Source organism: Semicossyphus pulcher, unplaced genomic scaffold (genome assembly GCF_022749685.1).
Source record: "Semicossyphus pulcher isolate SPU_LCO1_2020_fin unplaced genomic scaffold, fSemPul1.0.p SCAF_2, whole genome shotgun sequence".
Classification (NCBI taxonomy): Eukaryota; Metazoa; Chordata; class Actinopteri; order Labriformes; family Labridae; genus Semicossyphus; species Semicossyphus pulcher.
Genome location: NW_027211693.1, coordinates 16,117,434 through 16,140,393, shown reverse-complemented (window position 1 = coordinate 16,140,393; position 22,960 = coordinate 16,117,434). Strand labels below are relative to the sequence as shown.

The window sequence follows — 22,960 nt, the reverse complement described above, 5'->3', positions numbered from 1 at the left end:
TATCTTCAAAGATTCAGTTTAGGGTCTAAAGAAGGTCCTCACAAGTCCAGACAAACAAACGTGTCTGTTGTGTTTGTTAGCGAGTGACTCACCCTCACACCCTCAGTTTATCAGGAAGTCAGAGTGTTACTTTAAGTGCTCTTTGGTGTTAAATATATCTTTAACTACAAGGCCTGTAGCTGTCTGAGAGGAACATTACGAGAGACAAAAAGTTGTTGTGGTTAGTTTTTGTTTGTGTTGTGTGTGTGAGTGTGTGTGTGTGTGTGTGTGTGTGTGTGTTCTCACAAATCTGCATACATATAACATGACTTTACACTTTCTCCTGAGTGCAGTGAATATGTCGTTCTTTTAACGCTGTTACATTTGAAGAGTTTTGGATGTGCAGAAAAGGATGAAGTCAAGCGACCTTCCTCAGGTTAACTTTGTTTTCATGCGGTTTCAAACATAAGTAACTGTTGTGAAATAGTCTGAGTTTGTTAAGTGTAGACATGAAAACTATGTGGTTAGGTAAAGGAAAACAACTTGGTTTTGTATGTATGTAAGTATTGTTTGTTAAGTGAGTAAAAGTACTGAATGCACATGAAGTTTCATTCCTTAAATAATGTTCACCCAGTTTAATTCAGACATGGTTACCACACGAGTCATTTAACACGAATACATTTTACAAGTTTTGGACATGAAGGACAAAACGCAGTCAGAGGTCCTCCATTAGCTCGATGTCATGGTAACAATAATAAACACAAGGTTATTAGTGCGAAACAGTTTTTTAGGTTTAGGCACGAAAATAATGTGGTTGGGTAAATCTTGACTTTGGTAAGTCACATGAATCAGTCAAATGATGCTGCGTACATTCTAAAATATGAATGCAATATGGCTCTCACACTTGAAACAACCCGACCAGCCCTATGTTTGTTTGACCATCTCTCTATGCAGACTTTTTGCTCTTCATATAACATCAGTGTTAATTTTGTTAACGAAAATAATGATGAAAAATGTTCGTCAACGATCCTTTTTTTCCATAATGAAGACAAGACGTTGACGAGTCAAATATAGATCATTGATTATTAAAACTCTGACTACACGTATGTTTTGTTTCCGTTAATGAGACAGGACTAAAATGTTAGTGGTGGGCTGTCAGACATTCAAAATGCATATTTTCCCCCACTGTGCGTCTAATCTGTCAAAAAGCAATTCATTCCTGTATCTGGGTAACCCGGTTGGAGATAACGGGTATCACAAAGGTGGTTGTGAACTTTCTGTGTTAACTCAGAATTTCTGCTTCAGGCTCTGCGCCTGTCACAGAAAAAGGGGCATTTTACGCACCATTTGACGCTTCTTCTGCACAAAAAGGAGCGCTCATCAACTGTCTGCTGCTGTCCGACTGTTTAAATGAGAAGCGATGGTGAAAAGTAATCTTTAGATGCTGGGTATTCGTCGTTCATTTACTGTATGGATGATCTGCTGAAAGTCTTAATTTTACCTGAAGCAAATAAAAACAAGATGAGATTCTCAAGAGAGAAAAAGGTTTGATAACAATGTGATGACTTTTTATTGACTTAAACTAGACTAAGACTTTAAATGGTAAGACAAAATCTAAAATAGCTGCTAAATTTAACACTGTATTAAATCACCTGTCATGTAGGGTACCTGAATGCATCATCTCTGTGCAGAAGTCAATGGTTAGGATTGGTGCATCACCTAATGCAAAAATTGGACTGCATTAAATTTGAAAGTGTAAAAGCTTGTTGTTCACACACTATTTGAGGTTAGCAGGCTGGTTCCTATCACAGGCTATGACTATGAGCATGCTAATGGGATGTTGTTTGACACGTAGGACACGCACATCAATCTGTTTGCATCCCAGACGACAGCTTCAACACTTAAAGACAAGCCGACCTCTCCAGGGAACACATGATGAGGTCGGACATAAGCCTGGCTAGCCTCAAAACAACAGGTACGGTCATTATGAAGATTACAAACCTCTTCATTTCCTATATTAGCTTCTAGCCGAGGATTCAAATGAGAGAGAGAAACTTTTGTTATGAATGTAAATAAACAGTTAGAACAGCTGAGGTACCGTCAGCATCAGTGTGTCCTTGACAGCAACACTGAACGGCTAACAAGTCGACATTTAAGCTAGCAGTGGAGAGGAATCCTAATTGTGGGTGCAAATATTAAGTTGCGTTAGCAGACCTTGAGTTTCGTATTCAGTGTGACTAAATGTTCCCTCAGTTGGGAAACTCTGTTGCATGCTAATAGCTGTTGTAGCCTCACATTTCTTGACTGTTAACATCCAAAGTAAATAAGATGGTCAAATAGAAATCAAACTCCCAAATCAGTGAGAGAGATTACAGAGAGAGGCTTAGCGCTCGCAGAGATTATTAATTAATGCGGAGGAGATAGGAGCGGAGTTTCGGCTGTTTTAGGAGAGACGAGTGAGCGAGCGAATGAGCTACTGTGATGCCTCAGGGTGCAGAAGCTTTGAGCACACCCTCTTTCCTACCTCCTTTCTTTTTTTCCTCTCTCTCTTTTCTTCTGCGTCTCTCTCATTGCAGACATGTTGCAAAAGCTGAAAAATAGTGTGATGGTGTTTGATGGGCCACTTTGACGCTGCAGCGCGGCGTTTAGTTGAAAGGGTTCGTATTCAAAGGTCGGTTTTTAAATCTCACGGGATGCCGCACTGTGTGTACATTCCTAAATGAAACCAGATTGAGATGTAACACATTTGCTGTGTCATGTTGTCACTCAGGTAGTTTGTGAGGATGAAGAAAAGGACTGCTGAGAGTTCAGCAATATGCTGGAGGAGAAAGAAGAACCAGGCTCTGTTGTGTTGCTTTGCGTTGTGTCTTCACATTGAGGAAGTGCAAACTTTGGTAGGCAGGTGTTACGAACAGAAATAATTCCATGTCTTTGAATTTTATAATGACACTACACTGTTTTTTCAATAATCTAACATCACATTGTATCTGTTAAAAGAACACTTTGTGTTTGTGCAAAGGGTCTGACTCTGTGTTGTGTAAAACAACACACTTCGATTTGTCTTTGGGCCCTTTGTTCTTTAACCACCAACGAAAGCGACTCTAGCTCTAAAGAAACAAAACATTCACAGGGTTTTCTTTGCATGCAGGCTCTCAACGCTGTAAAATAAATAGTCCTGAAACAAAAGAGCAGGTTCAGCTAACGGAAGTGAAGCTAAAGCAGCACGTAAAATAGGTGTCCAACCTAAAAATGAAGTTATTTACAACATTGCATTAAAAACAACATTTCACATCTCACAAAACTTAAAGAACATAGAAGACGTGCTGACGTAAATGCTGAAACACCATCTTAAAAATAAAAGTCTTTTGTGATTTTATAAACTGCTACCATCGACTACTTTCAGCTCATCTCATTCACAGCATGTCGAGACGTAGTTTTTGCTTTATAAAGGTTGGCAACGGAAATACGGGACGGATCGCGGCCCTACTGAGTCAGGAGCAGAGCATCAGAAACACACAGATCTGTGTCCTCACTGTGATCAACTCTGAGAAGGTGCAAGTGGATCACTTGATTGTCAGTCTCCTTACTGAATAAATACAGACACGATCTGTCTGTCGCAGCGCACTTCAATCTAATGCATAAACTACGTTTGCACACACGCTGGAGTGACAAGAGACATTAATAAAAATACGATTTTTAAGAGACACAGCAGAGAAATGTTAAATCAGACAGGAAAGAGAGGCGAGTGGTCTCTCAGTATCCAGGTGATCGTCGCCGTGGATACAGAGAGAGTGGGCGGTGCTTAATGTGGCACACGTGCGTACACACTGCCAGACGTATGTGGATAAATGCGTCCAAGAGTGATGTGATTGTATCTGAGGAGTGTTCAGACCTGTAGTTAAGGCTGTCCACTTGAGATCCGATCATGAAAACCACATGTTAATACCAAATGTGAGGAAGGCTTTCATAGAACAACATAAAACCCAAAGAAGTGCAACAATACACACATCAGGCACGTATGTAAAAAAATATTTTATGCAGTAATGTTAGAGGAATAAATCATTGCATTACAGTTGGGGAAATGTTAATCAGAAACACATGAACATTGAGAGGCGGCCAGAGCGGATCTCTACAAGGAGGAACAACTCATCTGTCATATCAATTAAAGGAAGCAGCAACTTGTTGAGTTTCATCATCACATGAATAAAAGTGACAGAAATTGTGGTAATAAGTTGTTTTCCCACTCTGTATGCTCTAAACAACTCACTCAAGGAGACTATATATGTTCCTGTGATTTCCTGTTTTGTTTCTTGTTTTGTCATTTTAATGCAGATAAAACCCTTCCTGCTTTTGCTTCAAATGTAAAGCTTTCAAACAGCTACACAAAGTGCTAAACGTACACAGTTCAGTTTTACACACTGTATTATTGTCGTCAACTGAGCCAGAGTTTGACTGTCCACCGACCCTCCAAACCACGCTGAGCATTGTGTGCAGGTTTAGCTGCACTGCCAAGAGACGAGCTTGTTGCCTGTTTGGACACAATGTATGAATTATGGATGAAGGGCAGTGTTTGGGAGGCTAAAGCCAAATGACCACTGACCACAACTAGAGAACAAGAAGTCCATGAGGATTCAACAATGGCTTAAAAAAACGTGCGTCTCGATTGTTATTGTCTGCTCACACAGCTGTTCAATATTTCTGTTTTATCACCGACAGAGACGTTACTAGTGGGGTTACAGTGACTCCTGCACATGAAATCTTACTGAGGAAGAAGTGATTGTTTTCTCGCTGCACACAAACAATCGGAGTTAGACAGAGAACCAGACTGCCATGTTCAGAGGTGATGGATCCAAATCCAGGTCAGAAACGTTGAACTATTGCCAAATGTTTTGGTGTACAGACTGATTCTGTATTTTTGTGTCTTGGCTTCTTCCTCATTCCTCATGTTTCAGTTGTTTCCCCCGTTTCCTGTGTGTTGTTGTTGTTGCCTCTTAGGGATGGCCCTCTATTAAAGATTTTCAAAATCTTAACAGATGTTGAAAATTACCCCACATGTCACGACAAATAATGATAGACTGAGCTGTTTTGCTCCAACGATATGACCTAAACAGCACGCCACACACCAACAGATACCACAAAGTCCCCGCTCTCAACACTGGAAATCTCGCTAAATCTCTTGAGATCAAACGCGACTTTAGAGTAAACAAACATGGCGGACGATGGGCAATCGTTTTGTTCCACGTGACAGTCCACACACTGCGTCCTCGGCTGTCCTCAGGGTCCCCCCACACGACAGGATATCAGATATTAAACATATTTAATATTTACGATTTAAAATCAGTACGGCCCCGACGTTCTTCCGAGCAGCTCAGGGAAGGAAAATCACTCTTAACATACCTCACACCACATGAGCATCTGACAAGATGATCTGTCGAACCGACAAAAAAATGGAGCTTTGCTTACGTTTGTTAGAAGAGGGGAATCAGGCCCAAACTCAGCTTCATTTTTTGGGAGTGTGTACTCCACGGAAGTCTCTCTCCGTCTGTGTGTGGCACTCAATTGTACTCCTGCTGCCAATCCACCTGCACACCTGGGACCCATCCACTCATCAAGCTCCTGCAGGATGAATACTCCGGCTCTACACACCAGTCTACGCCAGATTGTTCAGTTTGCCTATGTGGTACTGCGCTGCGGCCAAACTCGCTCTTCTTTTTTTGTGTTTTATTTACTAACTCTTGTTTAACCGGTGTCTCAAGTTCATCATTCATCTATGATCTCTGTCTGTCTGCCTGCCTCACTCAGACGTGCTCTCAGCTCCTGCTGCTGCCCCCGCTGCACCACAACTCTACATCTTTAACCTCACCAACTTATTAAATAAATTACTTTGAGGTGTTACCTTCTGTTTTTCTGCTTTTGGGTCCAAGAACTACACGCCTTGACATTTTGAGGGCTGATACTGATAAATAAGAAGATAAAACCTTGATATGGATTAATTCGTGTGTGGAGACACATGTGCACAAACGCAGGCTCTAATCAAGTTCCTCACAACACAGCACACTGTCACATGGGGAAGCTGCCGTCTCTCACACACTCTCATTCGAACAAAACGACTGCTGCACACATTGTAGAGCCGCTGCCTGCGCTGGAAGTCTCGAATGGCAGCAGTAGGTAACTGAAATATTTTAACTCTGGCATAAATAAATCATGAGACATAATTGCTGTAAACTGCAAACAGCATTTTCATGTTTGCCAGCCTTTTCCCCGGTTTCTCCCCCTGTCTGCTTCCCCTTTTTGATTCTCTGCACTGTAGGGGTATAGCGTGTCGTGTCTGGTGCATTCAGGGACTTCTCTCATGGTGGAAGAGTTTTAGTGTCTTGCCTAAAGCGTCTCTTCCAACAGCCATATAACTGAGATTTGTGGGATACACATTTGATGAGTAACAAGCGCACGTCAGCCACTGGGGCTGTTTCCCCACAAATGGAAATGCTGTCGACGTTTGAAGATTTACAGCAGCTGATGCCCACGGGTAATACACGCCTGAAACAAATTCTTTACAGCTATACGAGGCAATTTTGCATGCTTGTACCTCTTAATGACAACAAAAGACCCTGAAATATGATTAAGTCTGAATTAAATAAACATACATTTATAAAGAAGAACATGGAAACATTAAACGCCTAATCCTGTGATGCTAAATCAATAAAGCACACAGGGTGCTTGTTTGTACAAATCTGGCACCTTTAACTTGGATTCTTCAGAATCATTTGGATAAATAGGGTTCACATCTAGAAGGTTCCTGGTTTGAATCCTGTTTCGGACTGGGTCCACCCCGCGTATGCCGTCACAAAACCGCGGTATTGTGGTCATACGGTTACCGTCACAGCCCTATTGTTAGGTTCATTGGTTCCCTTTAAATTGCCCATAGGTGTGAAGGTGAGTTGTTAAAGGTTGTCTGTTTCCCACTGGTCAAAAAACCCGCAAACAGCCGGCTTAATGGGAAAGGTTACAATCGGCATTCAGACCCGGCCCAAATGTCTCTGCAGTAGACCCGGGTAATTATCGCCTCGGCTCTAATCGGCATTGATGGGAACACAATACCCGTGTTGACACGCTAATCTCCGCCCCCTCTCCGGTGGATGCTATGCTCCGTCAGTAACTTCTGCGACTCCTTGTCATCTCAGCTACAAATTCCGCCCTTCTCCTTCCGAGCAGCGCTCAAACATCGTCGGCGCAGAGTTTGATACACAGACTGAATGAGTAATAGATACAATAAAGACCTAACCACTGTAACATCTTCACTGTTTACTAACCCTGTCTCCGGAGCGTTTGTGACGTCAGACGGTGACGCAGCAGAAAAGAGACAGACAGGAGTATACTCCACTGGCATTGGGAACAGAGACTATCGGCATCTATAAGCAGGTCTTCCCAGGTCTGAAAAACCTGCGTCAACGCGCTAATTTCAGTGGGAAAGGGGTCTCTTTGTCAGCCCTGTGATTGACTGGCGATCAGTCCAGGGTGTACTCCGCCTCTCGCCCAATGACAGCTGGGATAGGCTCCAGCCCCCTGCGACCCTGAACAATTTAAGCAGTATAGATAACGGATGGATTGATTTGCGAAATAAAACTAATTTATCATGTCTCCATTTGTGTAGAACATACGGTTTTTCCAGTGCAGTCGGTTTAAAAAAAACAACCTAGACAAGAGCAGCTTTAAGAATGTCCGATTTTCTTGATAAAAACCAGCTCGCCCTCTTTTGTGTAGAAGATGACTCACTGCTATAATTAATCCACATTTACTGCCGTCCTCTATGAATCATGCACTTTTCCACATCTTACTCATACTTACAAAACAGTTTAAGGATGTGGAATCTCATTAGCCTCCGTAACGTCTAAAGAGCTTCCTGTAGTGAACACGGACAAGCTGTACAGCCGACACCACTGATTCGTGACTGCGTCTGGCCCTCTGCATTGGTATGTAAAGACGGGAGCGAGTGTTGTCCATGTAGATTGCTCTGTCAGATGCAAATGCGGACACACAGATGTTAAGAAGGACGGCCTGCTCACACACTCACAGGGCGGATAACTGCAACATAAATGTAGAGTGTTGTTAGCGCAGCAGATAGTAAAGGACGTGTGTGAGGTGTTGTGGGAAGCAAGGACACAGGAAATAAAAGATGATAAATAAGAAGCACGAGAGACCACAGCAGAAATGGTCATATAGACGATCCCACTCCTGTCTTAAAACCAGGGCGCTGTATGTTCAATGTGTGTGTGTGTGTATGTGTGTGTGATAGTATTGCTCAGGTTTATTTGTGTTGGGTCGAAGTGTGGATGGATCTGAATCAGTATTGCTTTTATTGCTTGTTTGAGTAACTGTGTGTGTGCGTTTATGGGGATATAGATCTGCATTTTTATCACCATTTATCTTTGAGAGCGAGTGCAGAATTATTGTACCAATTCTCTTCCTCCCTCATGGTGGTAATCTATTGAATATTGAAATGAAAATAGCACAGGGACAGGGACTGTCTGCTTTCAGTTGTGACAATAGGAGCTGCCCTTGTTTGGCATGGTTGCATTGCTAAATCAGTATTTTTCCACACAAATGTATAATTATTCTTGTCAATGGAGGTGACGTGATATTAGAGCAACAAAAGAGAGGACGTTGACGTTGATGGTTGGGACAATAAAAATCAAAGGTTTCTCTTTCACCATGACTTCTTTGGTTCCTTATCCTCAAGCATAGTTAATTAGAGCATCTTTGTAGCCAAATGGTTACCGGGCCTGCCTTTGTCGCAAGTCTCGCCCCTCTGTCTCTCCATACTTTCTGTCTGCCTTTTCACTCTCGAAAGCTGTGGCCCAATTCAGGGACTGCATCCTTTGTAGGACGTATTTGAAGGTGGATTGCGTTGCAGCGGCACGTCGAAGGCTGTCCGATGTCGAAGGCTCCTTCAGATGTGGCTGACAAATGCGTCCTTTTCCCGGGCCACAAAGGATCCATTAGATTTACACTTTGTGGCCCAACGTATCCCAAGATTCATTGCGCGCCAAATCAGACGAGGCAGATTCCCAAGCAGCCGAGGAATACACAATTAAATGTAAAAGTTTTTGGTTTAAACTCAATCGAATAGCCAAGAGATACAAATGTAAACAAACAAAAGGGCCTTTGAAACAAATTATCTTTAAAATAATAGGTTCGGTTACGCGACGTTGCTTATGATAGCCACCTGTTGCTAGGCGACAGGAGGCGCGCTTGGTGAAGCAAGGGTAAGGGCGGGAACAGCTGGTGATGCAAAAAGGAAATCCTCCAGAGACCAGACTGTCCTCATTCAGTTCGGCCGTAGCCGTCTACGCAGACTACGAATGACTCATCCTCAATAGACCGCCTCATTCGAAGGAAGCAGCCCCAAAATTGAGACACAGCTTCTCTGTCTAATAAAGGCATAAAAATGCCAATAAAAAGGTAACTAAGACGACAACGGTCACCCAACCAGTAAAGTTGCTTTTGTGCCTGTAGCTGATCCATAGTTTTGCTCCATCCAAACATATATACTTTCAACAGTGACGTGTGATTGATCTGGAGTTCTTGTTGTTTTACACTCTTCAGAAAATATGCACAAATATATTTGACCAAACTTGATTCAGTGTCTTGTATAAGCATGTTTGCTAAATGTTTTGGTTAGCATTTAAGCAGCATGTTATCTCCATTGTTGTCTACCATTGTCACCCAATATTCAAGCCTATATGCCTGGCATGTAATAATAGTTGGAGCACCTGTTTGTGGCTGCTCATCTCCTGCTGAACATTAACAGTTTTGTTGTTTGACTTCCACTACAAAATCAAAGTTAACTCTAGCAAGAAACTAACAGGCATTTCAATGATTTATATAATTACAGTCTAAATTAAATTACTGTTTACTTATAGAAGAGATTTTAAAGAGCGGTGTCGCTGAAAGAAGCTGAGGGTTTGGGGCAGACAATGGTTGGCTAACAATGACTCTCTCTAATGACAAACAGCTGTCAAGAGATGCAAAATATTTACCATTATTACTTGTATTGTTGTCGCTGCTGATGTTTGTCTTACAATTATTACTTACATTAAGGCGGCCTGCTATTCTAAAAAGGGATGATGTCAACATATTCACTAATAATTCCTTTCAGCGAGATAAGAAGCAGCTCTTTTCTTGCCCTCTTTAAGCATTTATTCTTTTGTTTCTCTGTTTATGAATCCAATTTGCAGCTTTTCTTTGTCCTTGTTTAACCTTAAAACTCAGTGTTTGCTTCCCCTGTTGGCCTGACGATGACGTTATACCAATAAATCAGTGAATGAGGCTTTATTTGTGGGTTTGATTTAGTGGTCAGCATGATGTAACTTCCTGCACTGTTTTTATTACATTGATTTAGACCCTAAATTTACTTCACACAAACAGGTTCGCTGTAGTTGGCGAAGGTTAATGTTAGTTAACAGTGGGAGTTTCATTGTTTCAGTGACTACATACAAGAGACTGAGGCAGGCAGAGGGAGAGTCGAGGGAGGCTGCTAAAGAAAGACCTTCTTTGCAATGCAGATTTCAGATCCACTGCCGACCAAAAAGTGAATCATTAAAATTAAAATATCTATCTGCCGTTTCTCTCACTCACCACAGGTGCAGTGGGGATGAAGCGCACTGGAACCAAACTTCAACTATTTTTCTCTCAGTGAGAAAACAGAAAGTTTTGTAGTTTGGAGTTTTTACTATCTGTTTGACATTCATGCACATTTTACCTGCTTGAAGATGCAGTCACAATGTCAATGAGAGCCAATTCCAATTGACATAGCAGGTGTGCTTAATGATTCATATCCTCAACTTATTCATCAAGCAACATGCAAGAAACATTCATACAACTAAAATTTGCCCTTAGCTTCCAGGAGCCTTAAAGTGGCACAGTGAATAAAACCATTTGTTCTCCTCAGTCTAAAGCTAGCTAACACAAACCACAACATCCTCTGCATACACTGAAACTTTTCCTTACAATGGATTATAATGCAGATTTATTGGCTTGGCACAAATAATAACTAAATGCAACTCAAACTACTTGTGTACATTGTTCTATATTGCCTAATTCTACACTTATGACCAAAACTGTGTTTGGCTGACTGCTGTCCAACATTTCAACATTTTGAAACCATTCATAGGAAGTACAGGTTTGCCGATAATCAAAGGTTTTCCTGACTCACAGCATGTAGACTGTGCATGTAATCCTGCTATTGGCCGCCTATGTCAGACAAAGTTATCTTCACCTTCTTGTATCGGCGCGTCACAGCTTTCATAATCCTCATTGCAACATGAAACAACAACAACCTTCAAACGTGCAACCGGCATGCAACCAATTGCAAGTTTTGACAAAGATTAGGACCGTGCAGTAAGCCTGCTTGGCTCCTTCATATCACACAGCCAACATATGCCTTTACAATGTTTCATGTGGTATTTTAAGAGGATTTAGCCTGTTTGATGCCAGAGCTTTTACCCCACATGCAAATGTTCCCTCCTGATACTATTTTGCAGGGGCAACAGTCAATGCAACACTGACTTAGGGCTGCTCAAAACCAGTGGGTTTACCCACAAAAATCCAGATGTTTTTCCCCCCTGGATGTGCAGAATTCTGATTGGTTCAGCCCGACCTTTCTCCAGCGTTGGCACAGCTTTCAAACACAGTTTGGAGATCTGGCAATGTGAGTCTACAATACCAACAGTGGGAAACAGAAATACAAAGCCAACTGACTCTAAGTGAACCATGTTTGCAAAATTTATAATTGGCCCTGCAGCGGCGCAATTAGCTCAGAATCGAGCACGTTGTTTTTTCTACAGGTCTGCATACAATGTCAGATTTCTCGGTTATCCCGCTTTGAGTAGATGCATGTGTAGGCGTACGTACATGTCTAAAGATACAAGCTCAAGACCTTCTTCCACTTAATGATGCTGTTAAAGGTCTCTTTGTATTAGCAATACCTGTTCCATTCAAACACAGCTGTTAAACATGCTTGTGAACAAAAAAGTGAATTTCGCAGCCCCTCTTGGTTTAAAAGTCTACAAACAGGCAAAGCAAATTTAACTAGCGTGTCTCTGATCATTGAACTCATTGTTCTTGCAGCTCTAACAGCACAATGTTTTCTGGGAACAATGTGTGCACAAAGCCTGATTAACTTCTCCTGCAAGTCAGACAGACACTTTAGCAATCCAAAAAGACCACCTCTGATTTGCTCTGCACCAAATGAAGGGTTAGAACACACAGTTCAGTGCTCTTCTCATTGCTTCACTCTTGTTTAATTTCAAGCTCTTCTCACACTCACACGCACGCACACAAAGTGGTTATTCAACAAATTATTCATGCCGCTGCTAATTCCCCATCGGTTGGTTTTATCATTAAAGTGAATCAAAGTTTGTTTTCGTCAGCCCTGCCACTAGATATGGCGTCGCTCCCACAAGTTTCAAAGCAGTGGTTCCTGCTTTATCAAATCTTTACTCCCTGGTTAAACAGCCTTTACTCAGCGTGACGTCAATGTAAGTCTCTCAAGGAAAAGAGAATGATGTTTGCGTGAGGCTTGAATTAATGACTGCAGAGCAAAATGAAATTATTACTACTCTGTAAAAAAATGTTGCTTACAAATGGAACTCCAGGTAAAATCAAAACCTGATTTTGTCTTGAAACTTAAATCCCATTCATCAACATGAGTTTAAGCAAATACACGTAGCACCCTGGGAAATGCTGTTTTTTCTAACCATGAAAAAAAAACACTGAATCTGAAAATGTTTCTCAGGCAGGAGTGAAAACAAAATCTATTCCTGCAAGCGACTGAATGATTGATGGCTGGATCCTTCTACACACACCTGCCATCCCAGCGCTAACCCCGCTATCAGCCCTAAAATTTCCCCTGTAGTCTTGAACAGTAGAATTATCATTAACATGTAATTGGAGCTTGATTAGTCCTGCAGCCATTTTACTGTAACATACCTGAGAGCAATGTAGGGAAAGTAGAGCACAGAACAACTCCAGGGCATTCACAATACACACATGAAGACAATAGAAAGTGAAAGCCCAGAAGAACATCAGAGAATATTTCAAGTTGATAGCACATTAGCTACGATCAGACAAGGGCTAACAAAACATTCAACCACTTACTTGATAATACTGTTACCTAGGAAATGTCTGTATGCTAACATTACCTCTAGATAGTGTTGTACTATACCAGGTAAAAGGTGTAAATTCCTAGCTAAGAGTAATGTTAGCAAGAAAGTGCTTAAAAGCTAACTTTAGCTGTTGTCTGATAGTAGCTAATGGTTGTGTTCACATGTGTTGTTTTTACGAAGATAAGTCTTTTAAGCCTTTCCTTTTATATTGTACAACACTATTAAAAGGTAATGTTAGCATTCAGCAACGTTGATATTAGCTAGGAAATGGCTGAATGCTAACGTTAGCTGTTTTATGGTGGCTATCAAATATGTTGTTTTAACATGACATTTGGCCCAATAACTCTGGATTTTCACTATCCTTTGTTTTTTAAGTTGCTGATCAATCTAGAAGTGTTGAATGATAACAATTACATTTCCTAGGTTCAGTTGACTTACACGTGAGAAAACACAGCCGTATGACAACATTTGAGCCTTGAGCTTTCCACTTTGAGGGTGATGTCAAAGAAAAATGGCCACCATGTGAATATGGTCAAATGTACCAAGCCTCAGCTGTCTGAAGGATGTGCTAGCAAGGGAAGGAGGTTGCTGAGAGAACAGAGCGGAGGACGAATATGTGCAAGGAAAAAAGCAACAGCAGATAAGAAGAGAAAAAGAAGGACATATACAAAATGTAGAGACTGAATGGGAAAGTGAATAAAAAAGCCGGTGAATGAGAAGTGAATATCAACAGATAGCTCTGCTGGTGCATACAGATAGGAGCATTGTGCTAATGACAAAAACAGACTCAGAGGTCTCCCCCTGCCCTCCGACAGACGCTCAGCGTGGGCGGCTGGCTCTCTGCAGATATCTGAGCCATGCGGCAAATAAATTCATAACATGCCACCGAGACACCCACACCAACCCTGGTGGGCATTCCCTGCAGTGCAAAGCAGTGGGCACCTTACTATGTGGCACTGAATCTCAACAATGCCTGATATTGTTAGCATTCCTGTCGACAATATAATGAGCTAAAAGTTACATGTAAGATCTATTTTAAGTACTCATACTGTTAACTGACTTAGCATTCTGTGGTGTCGGTACACTGGGGGAGATTTGTGATGATTCAGCAACAAGCTGCCGTGTGTTTGAGTGCTATAGTATGCAAGAATAGGATGCAAAACAGCTGGTCTCAGTGGAAATACGCTTTGATCACACTGCAAACGCTAACATAGGCTGAGCAGGAGATCAGATACAAAATCACACTCATGACTCATATTTGGTTTGACTCCTTCTATCATTTTATCCTGGCTTTTTACCTATGTTACAAATGATTGTATTTTTTTTATATAATAGTGTTGGGTGGTGTTCTTTTCCCAATACAGACGTAATACTCACTGGAATCTTATCATTTAGGAGTTTTAGAACACTTTCATTACTCAGATGAGCGCCATCCGACCCGCTCTACTAACCAGCTATTGTTACACTTCCCACGAGTCAGGTCGCAACTTGGAAAGAATGCTTGGAACAAAATACACCACACTTTCAGACGTTTTAGAAATTGGATTTTACACTTCATTACCTCTTTTGTAATTGTATAACATCACTGTTTTGTAATTTTTTATCTCAATTACTTTAAAGCTAAAAAAGTATTTTAAGTTTTCTTGTTTAAATATTTTATTTGACCTTTTAATTATCTTAACAAATCCAACCTTTTATGTGGTTTGATTGTGGTGATTCTTGTTGTTTTTTGCTTTTGTGGTTGATTTAAAGTCATTGTACGAACGTTTCAGCCTTCAATGACAAACAAAGGTTTGTTTTGGGGAAAACATTTTTAGTTTTCTTGCTGAGAATCCGCTGAAAGGCTCCTTATGACTTCCATGTTGACTGTAAATAAGAAGCTAAACCTGTTAGCTTAGCTTCGTTTAGCAAAAGGGCTAAAGGAAGTTGGGGTTTTTCCAAATGTGTTAAAGACAAATGGAGTGCTAGATTAAGTCACTTACTGTTCAGTTTATTACACAACCATTAAACTCTGAAGTCTCTCCTGAGTAAACACCATAAATAGACTGAATCCTCCCACACCCTCATACTGTATTTCCTTACACAATAGCTACAGATGGCTGAATGGCTTCAGCAATGTGCTTGCGGTACTAAATGTCTCTTTATTTTCATTATCATTCAGCTGTGAGTCTGATAGACACAGAGCAGTACAGTGTTGTGGTCCACTTGTTTGGGGGCTATAATCCCAATCCTGCATCAAGCATCAAAACACAACTTGATATAGCACAAAGCACACAACAATAAGAACAGCATGTCGACATTGTTTGCCATTGGCAGCACAGTGCTGTTTAGCAGGCAGTAACACATGCTACGCAGCTGGTGACTGTGTGTAGTGATTTTGCCTACTTTCCATACAACATGCCAAAAAAGTGATCAAACCCCTAACCTTCTGTTATCAGCGCTGAGTCCAATTAGCTGAGCAACACTGTGTCACACTGATAAATTCTCTGTGTCACCGCCATCTGTTAGAGAACGCATTTTGTGCACTATTTACCTCTTATCTTAATTTGTTAAATTCTCTGGCTGTTTTCGGTAATAGGAGCTAACGGGGGGCTTCACATCATCTGCAAATTTTGTAAATCTGTTGGTTTAGCTGTTTAGTGGTGTGGCTCCAGGGATGGCACTGCTGGTCAAGAATGAAATATCTCAACCACTGTTGGATGGATTGACTTGAAATTTGGTACAAACATTCAGTGTCTCCAGAAGATGAATACGACTGACTTTGGTTATCCCTCAACTTTTCATCCAGAATCACCAGTTGGTCAAAGTTTCTACTCGTAATAAGGTAAGTGATATATCTCACCATCTTTGGGATGGATTGCCACAAAATTTGCTCAATTTATCAACATTTATGTTTGCCAAAAGATATAATGGTAAATGGACTGTACTCATATACAGTATAGTCTTCAGACCACTCAAGGCACTTTCACACAACATATCATATTCGCCCTTTCATACACTAATCAAGTTCCATGCAAAGCTACCAATCGGTTAATCATTCACACACATTCTCACACCGCAGGCTATGCCTCCACGAGCAATTCAGGGTTGGGGATCTGGGGATCGAACCACAAACCTTCCAATTGGAGGGTGACCAACTCTATAAGCCACATCCACCCCGAAAGGATGGATTTATCTGGAGCCACCATCCAGTCAAATACCAGCAAAACTAATCCTGCCATCTTCAGCTGTCCTTTGTCTTTAGTGGTACTTAGCAAATGTTAGCATGCTAAAATGCTAAACTAAGGCTTCGTTCGTACTGAAGGCACTGTCTGCGCTAATTTGGAAGTTATCACATTGGATTTGTATGTCCGGACATCACCAACCTCTCTGCTTGGATTGCTGTGGTGAAGACAAAGGTCTCAGTTACTACGTACGCTGATGATACTGCTTTTCAAGTATGGAAATGGAGCAACTTAGTCATACAAGACAGCGACTGCCGTTATGATGCAGCAGCACTGGTGCACTTGCATCAGCCTGGATTTGAGGTCATAGTTGAGTGACACATAAGACACTTTGACATCTAATTTGAGCAGCTGGAGCATTTGGACAGGCCGACTTTCTACAATCAATCTTGATGATCTGAATGATGATCTGAATATGCCAAAAGACAGCTAGCAGTCTGAACAGGAACATCAGCATGGTAACCTTGTCATTTTGGGCATGTTAGCATGCTGGTATTAGCATTGAGCTCAAAGCCTCACAGAGCTGCTGGCATGGCTGTAGCCACCCAAGGTACTATATACAATAGGGTACAATGTAAAGCAGCTCAAAGGTTAGCAGGAAGCAGCCGTGACTTAGTGGAGCAGAGCCTCCATCACCTGTCAATCAATGCCAGACAAGCCATTATAAAGCCAGTCGTCTGCACTTGTCCAGCCGCTGGCATTAAACGCAGTCAGACGTTTCCACCGGACAGCACTCACCCTCAAGGTTAGACAGCTCTTCACTCAAGCTCTTCCTCATCCATTCATTCTCATTGTGGTCTTTCTCCCGGCCCCTCCCACCTCCCCTACATCCCATCTCCTGTGATGATTTAATGCCAGCTGTCTGTTCCCTCGCTCCCGCTCTCTATCCCTCCATCGACTCCTCCCTGTGTTCCTCCCTTCCTCTCGCAGCCTGATGAAGTCAGAGTGCAGCTCGGGTATAAACAGCCACTGCGGGCCATCCATAGTCATCTCATTACACAGGACTGCAGGGGAAACTGTCTTAACCAATTTCACAGCTATCCTTCCTTAACCTCCCCCTCCCTCTTCCTAGATACATCAGGGTCAAGTAAGCAATTAAGGGGGCAATTGTCTAAACAGGATGCCAGTTGAATTGCAGAAACAGAAATGATGCGGCAAGCCTGGATGGTTTCCAATTAAGCATCAAAGAACAACATGAACGACCGCTAATTGTTTTGCACTGGAAAACCTCTCGAGTGAGACTTGTGCAAAGGCAGCATTAACCCACGTTATATTAATAATTAATAAGCTGACTGGAAGAGCACTGAAATATGCATTATTGTGTGACAGCATGTTATTAGACGATACCTTTTTTAATAGCCTGAACACTAACTGTGAATGGAAATGAGGACAATCATCAGAGGGGAATGGAAAACAAAGAGAGAAAGAGACAGTATATATATAGATGTTATATATCATTGTGCTCGTTTCCCCTGTGTGGCTGGCTGGACATGGACTTACACGTATTAGCATAATGTTTACCCACAGATACAGCCACAAAAGGACAACTGCCACAGTAATTAAAAGAGCAATTTGTTCTTATAAGTCAATTACAAAAGTTGTATTTTTCTGGCAATTAAAAGATGTACAGAGAGTGTGTGCAAACTAATTTATGTCAACTGGGTTATAAAGAGGGCTTTCTCTCCAAATATGGTCATGGCAGCACAGGAAATAGTTTCGCCGTTTAGTTCTTGTGTTCTGATCTGAAATTGTAGCGTAAGAAATGTTCAGTAAGTGTTGAGAAAAAGACGGTAACTGCTGGCGACTAACAAACAAACAAACTGTAGAGCTGAATTGATCAGATGTTGCCTTGGGAGATAGATCCTGACAAAGGATTTCTTTTAGGACAGACAACTTGTCAGTAGAAATACAACCAGCGGTGTACAGTAAAGCAATTTCCACTAATGTTTCCAAATGCAGCCACGTGCGTCCCTCTGATGCAATAAGCATCTTGGCTCTGAAAACCTGCATCCCTCCAGACTTTCACAGTAAGCACAACTATGACTGAGTCTCTTACCGGATGTTGTGCGACTTTCGTTTGATCTCGTTCCAGCAGAGGTTCATTTCTCCGGTCTGGTGCGGGCCGCCTCCTCTCAGTCTCCTGCACTCGGTCCCGTCCTCCTGACCCTCACCGTCCACCGTGGACTGGCACGGCACACAGTGGCATCCCGGCCACGAGGGCCGCCCCGCAGCTACAGACACAAGAAGAGAAACAGAGGGGGACACTCAGGTGAGAATTACTGTCATCATACTGTCATCAGTCGACTGATTAAAGCTTCTGAAAACTGATTATTTTTAATGAGTCTGTTGATAATTAATATGAGGTGCAAGAGAAATAAAGCCAAGGCAACTCCAGGGGAATTATGAAATATAACACTATAAACTGTTGGGCATGGCTGTAATGTGTCGCTCATGAATCTGTTGCTTAAACTAGTCCCACAGGTACCTCCTGCAACACGCCAACACCGACACAGCTCCTTAGAATGAATGGGCTGTGGACATACGTATACAGTAGACAACACACATTTTAACTGGGATTGTCTCATTTGTGCTACAAACAAGAACTTCTTTATGGCTTTTACCCATTATTAGGTTTGAGCACATTTATGCCGAACAACTTTAAAGGTACTCTAATGATGCTACAGCTAGGAGATCCTTAGCTTAGCTTAGCAAAAGACTGGAACCAGAGGAGAGAGCTGACATGGCTTTGTCTAAAGGTGACAAAATAAACTACCAGCACCTTTAAGGCTGCTATATTTAAAGTGATAATCTCAAAGATTTTCTTGTAAATAAATGTCTGTTAAGTCTCTATCTATCACAGAATGCGGTAACACAATGGTGATTGAGCCTATAGCCCACTGATGAAAGCCTTTGCATTTGCAGTGTTACAGACTGGGTGTCTGGTGCGACTTTTGTGGAAAAAATCTCAAGCAGTGCCCAGTTAGTGACGCGTTTTCCATCACCCAGCAGTGGTTGGTCTGCCAGAGAGGGTAGGCGGAGCTAAGCAGCTGCTTATCCGGTCTCTGCAAGTGTTGCAAATAAATGGTAATCTACTATGGCTGAACAAACAAAGAAAAGATCGACGACTACAGATAGAACTTCAAAAATAAGTGAAAATCCAAAGAGAAAGAAACAAATTCGACGCTCAGATGAAGGAAAGCGACGTGCAACACTGTCTGGGTATCTGGGAAGTGTGCTCCTGCAGGTACCGTTTATCACAATAAGGTGCCGCCAAAGAGAGCGAAACTGAGATCTTCGAGATGACCACTTTAACATACTGTACTAGCAGTGTCACTTATGGATGAATCCAGAAAACACTTTGAGGAAATGACCACTGAATTTGTAAGTAACAAACATGTTTGCTAATGTCTCTGTGCCCCAAACCATTAAGCACTGAGATTAAACAACAGCCATTGTCCATCCTGCAAGTCACTGTATCATCAACATGATTTCTAGCTGTTATCTTAAGGTAAATGAGTTGCATTATGTTGTTTTAATCCTTAACATGAAAGATCTGCTCTTAACATCTGTCTGGATCTTAAGAGAGACCCTTCATTCATCCTGTAAGTGCACATTGTAGCATTGCCCGAATCTGTTAAGTGCCCAATACACACAAGATCCAGTCAACAAATCAGAGTCAAATTGATAACTTGAGTGAGAGATAGAAAACCTGAATCAAGAGACAGAGTCAGTTTTATCCCATTATTCCGTTCCATTAAACTCCAGGAAACAAACGCAGACAAAAAGCCTCTTTTCCAAAGACTTTTAGAGTGAGGGGGCATCTGAGGAGAGACATGAAGAGGTGCAATCCCCTTGATGGAGCCGGAGGGAAAAACATCAAGGAGGCAGCCAAAGCTCACAAACACACAAGCACTGAGAGAGCTCACACATAAAAACACACGCACACACACACACCATAATAAGCAATATTCAGGGAAGAAAGCTTTTCTTAGTTCACAGGTCATAATAAATCTGTTGTTCGGTCACTGGGCTGTCAGAGACTTCCTGTCTCTTGTGTTCATTTCACAACCTTTACCTGAGCAGCAGCTGTGCCTCTCCCAGCTAACACCCCCAGCTTTATAACGCACACGCACACCACACACACAACATAGCAATGAGCTTCCCTCGTGCTCGGTCGAAGGCTCTTATCACATCGTTTGGTCAATCGCACTTCTTCCCTGCTGGAGGACCCAACTTCCAACCTTTAAAGCTGCAGTCACACACACACACACACATTTTCCGCTCACTGTGACGTTGTGTTTTCAAAAACAAGCTTTAACAATTTGCTTTGACAGAAGGTATTTTGAGATGTGATATCTCTATATTAAGTTTCCTGCTTGAGCCGCCACATCCAGGACTCTGTTGAAGCACGATAGGCATGAATTATTTCCCAGGGTGCGTTGCAGCTTTTAGAATCAGACCTTTTTGGGCGGCTTCCTCGCACAGGTGAATTATAGTTTTGCAGAAACTGAACAGCAGATTTCATGGTTATGCTGATGTTTTTATTTCACCAATTATGTTTCCTGTTTGTTACAGCTGCAGCGATAACTGAATTCATAGATTAGTCAGCCATCGGAAAAAATAATTGGCAAATATTATGAGTCATGAAAAAAAGCCCAAACTCTGTTGTCAGCATCACTGATGAGAAGTTTTTCTCCGTTTATTATAATTATAATCTTTGTGTTTTGGACTGTTGATCTGAAAAAGAAGACCTCCAAAGATGTCACATTGGACTTGTAGGGGAAACTCAATTTTTCATCTAAATCAAATCAATTGATCAAAGTGAAAAAAAAGAATCAATAAAGTAACAGAGCAGCCTTGATGTGTATCCATCCATCCATCCATTATCTAAACCGCTTATCCTGTTCAGGGCCGCAGAGCCTGTCCCAGCTGTCACTGGACTGACTGGACCGATAGGCAGTCAATCACAGGGCTGACACATAGAGACAGACGGCCACTCACGCTCACATTCACACATGCAGACTCCACACAGATAGGCTCCTTATGTCCGAAACTGGGAATCGAGCCAGGAACCTTCTACAGTGTCTCCCACAGGTCTGAAATATATTTGTGGTGGTAGCCGGCGGAAAGGGCCGGCATTACCTGTCGGCAGAAAAATGGTCTACATGGTCCGTGCTTGAGCTCTCTGTTTCTTTGCAGAGCATGTGCGACTTTCAGTAGGTGAAACCTCCCCGCGAGATCAGGACGAACAGGAAGTGGCCCCTCCCTGTAGACCCGTCCCAGTGTGTGTTTTTACATAGCGCGTAAAAAGGGCTGGATTAGTTAATCGATCGCGGATGGCGTCATTCTCTCGGATAGATTAAAAAAAAAATGCTAAAATGGGTCATCAAATATACGTTGGCAGTCCGCCCTAGTAAAGTCTGTGTGTGGGAAACCCTGTTCTGTTCTACCATTTGGTAAAGATGCAAATTTACTATAAAATGATGCCTCAGCCATTGTGAGGCTCATATCTGTAACTGACAGTCACATCAATTTTGGTGTTACTGCCAAAAGAACCTAAATCATCCAAAAATGTATTCTTGAGGGGGCCATTAAAGGGTTAACACGTCTAACTCACTGCTGCCTTTGAGCACCCCTCTCTGTGTCTCTCTCTCTGTCTGTCTCTCTCTCTCTCTGTCTCTCTCTCGTCCTCGAGCTCAGGTGGTTTGTCTTAAACAAATTGAGCCTGAAGTGAACCAGGAAGAAAGAACTTTAGTTGCTATGTCAACATTTGAATGAACATTTCTCTCCCCAGTGAGAGGGAGAAGAGACTTTGTTCAGTATTCTCCTCCTCCTCCTCCTCCCCCTCTTCCTCTGTACATATTTATTCGTCTCCCTTCCTCTCTATTTTGTTCTACAGACCACCTCGCCGCAGATTGGCCGGATGTTTCCTTTTTTTATTTTCTATTTCACATGAATCATCACCATCTCGTCCAGCCTCCTGTCTCCCGTTATCTCTCCACTCCCTCGCCTCCCTGCTCCTCCTCAGACAGCTCCTGTTAGTGGAGGTGAGTGTTGTATGAATCAGCACATCTCTCCCACTCTCTCCTGCGCTCACTGTCTCTTCCCTTTAGCTGTTAATCAGCGATCACGTGTGACTCTGTTCCAGGAAGTGGAATACCTCTAAGAATAACCTCTCCTCCTTTACATTCAGTGTCTGATCCGATGCTTTTCTCTGTTTGTGAATAAAACATAGGGGTGCATGCAAACGAGGCCGGTGAGGCTCCACATGACACGATGCAGTTTAAGAGCAGTATGGCAGGCTGACTGTTTGTTTGCTTTGGAAAAATGCCTCTTTTGGAGATGTGAAATGGAGTTGAACAATGACAAACATCATCCACACCAGCGCTTACACCGAGGGAATACCCCCCGGGTGAAAGAAAGCTCGGAGAGACGTTTGTTCCTGGAGTGAGGAGGGAATTGAGTGACAGACAGCCCTGTGGGTGACCTCAAATCTCTCTTCATACACTTCAAATCTTCCTCTGATAGCTATTGCAGGGTTTCACATAAAGACACAAAACTCACATCACAGCACCTGGAAGAATGTAGTCATAA

General features: G+C 42.1%; 1 protein-coding gene across 1 annotated transcript in view; it reads right to left on the bottom strand.

Moving 5' to 3' along the window:
- Positions 1–18,523, bottom strand: part of drp2 (dystrophin related protein 2) — an 88,718-nt gene extending 70,195 nt beyond the window's left edge. Inside the window, exon 1 of the mRNA XM_069669683.1 lies at positions 18,423–18,523. Within this exon, the coding sequence (XP_069525784.1) occupies positions 18,423–18,469 (47 nt within the window). The 5' untranslated portion in view covers positions 18,470–18,523. The remainder of the gene's footprint in view (positions 1–18,422) is intronic.
- Positions 18,524–22,960: the final 4,437 nt, after the last annotated feature.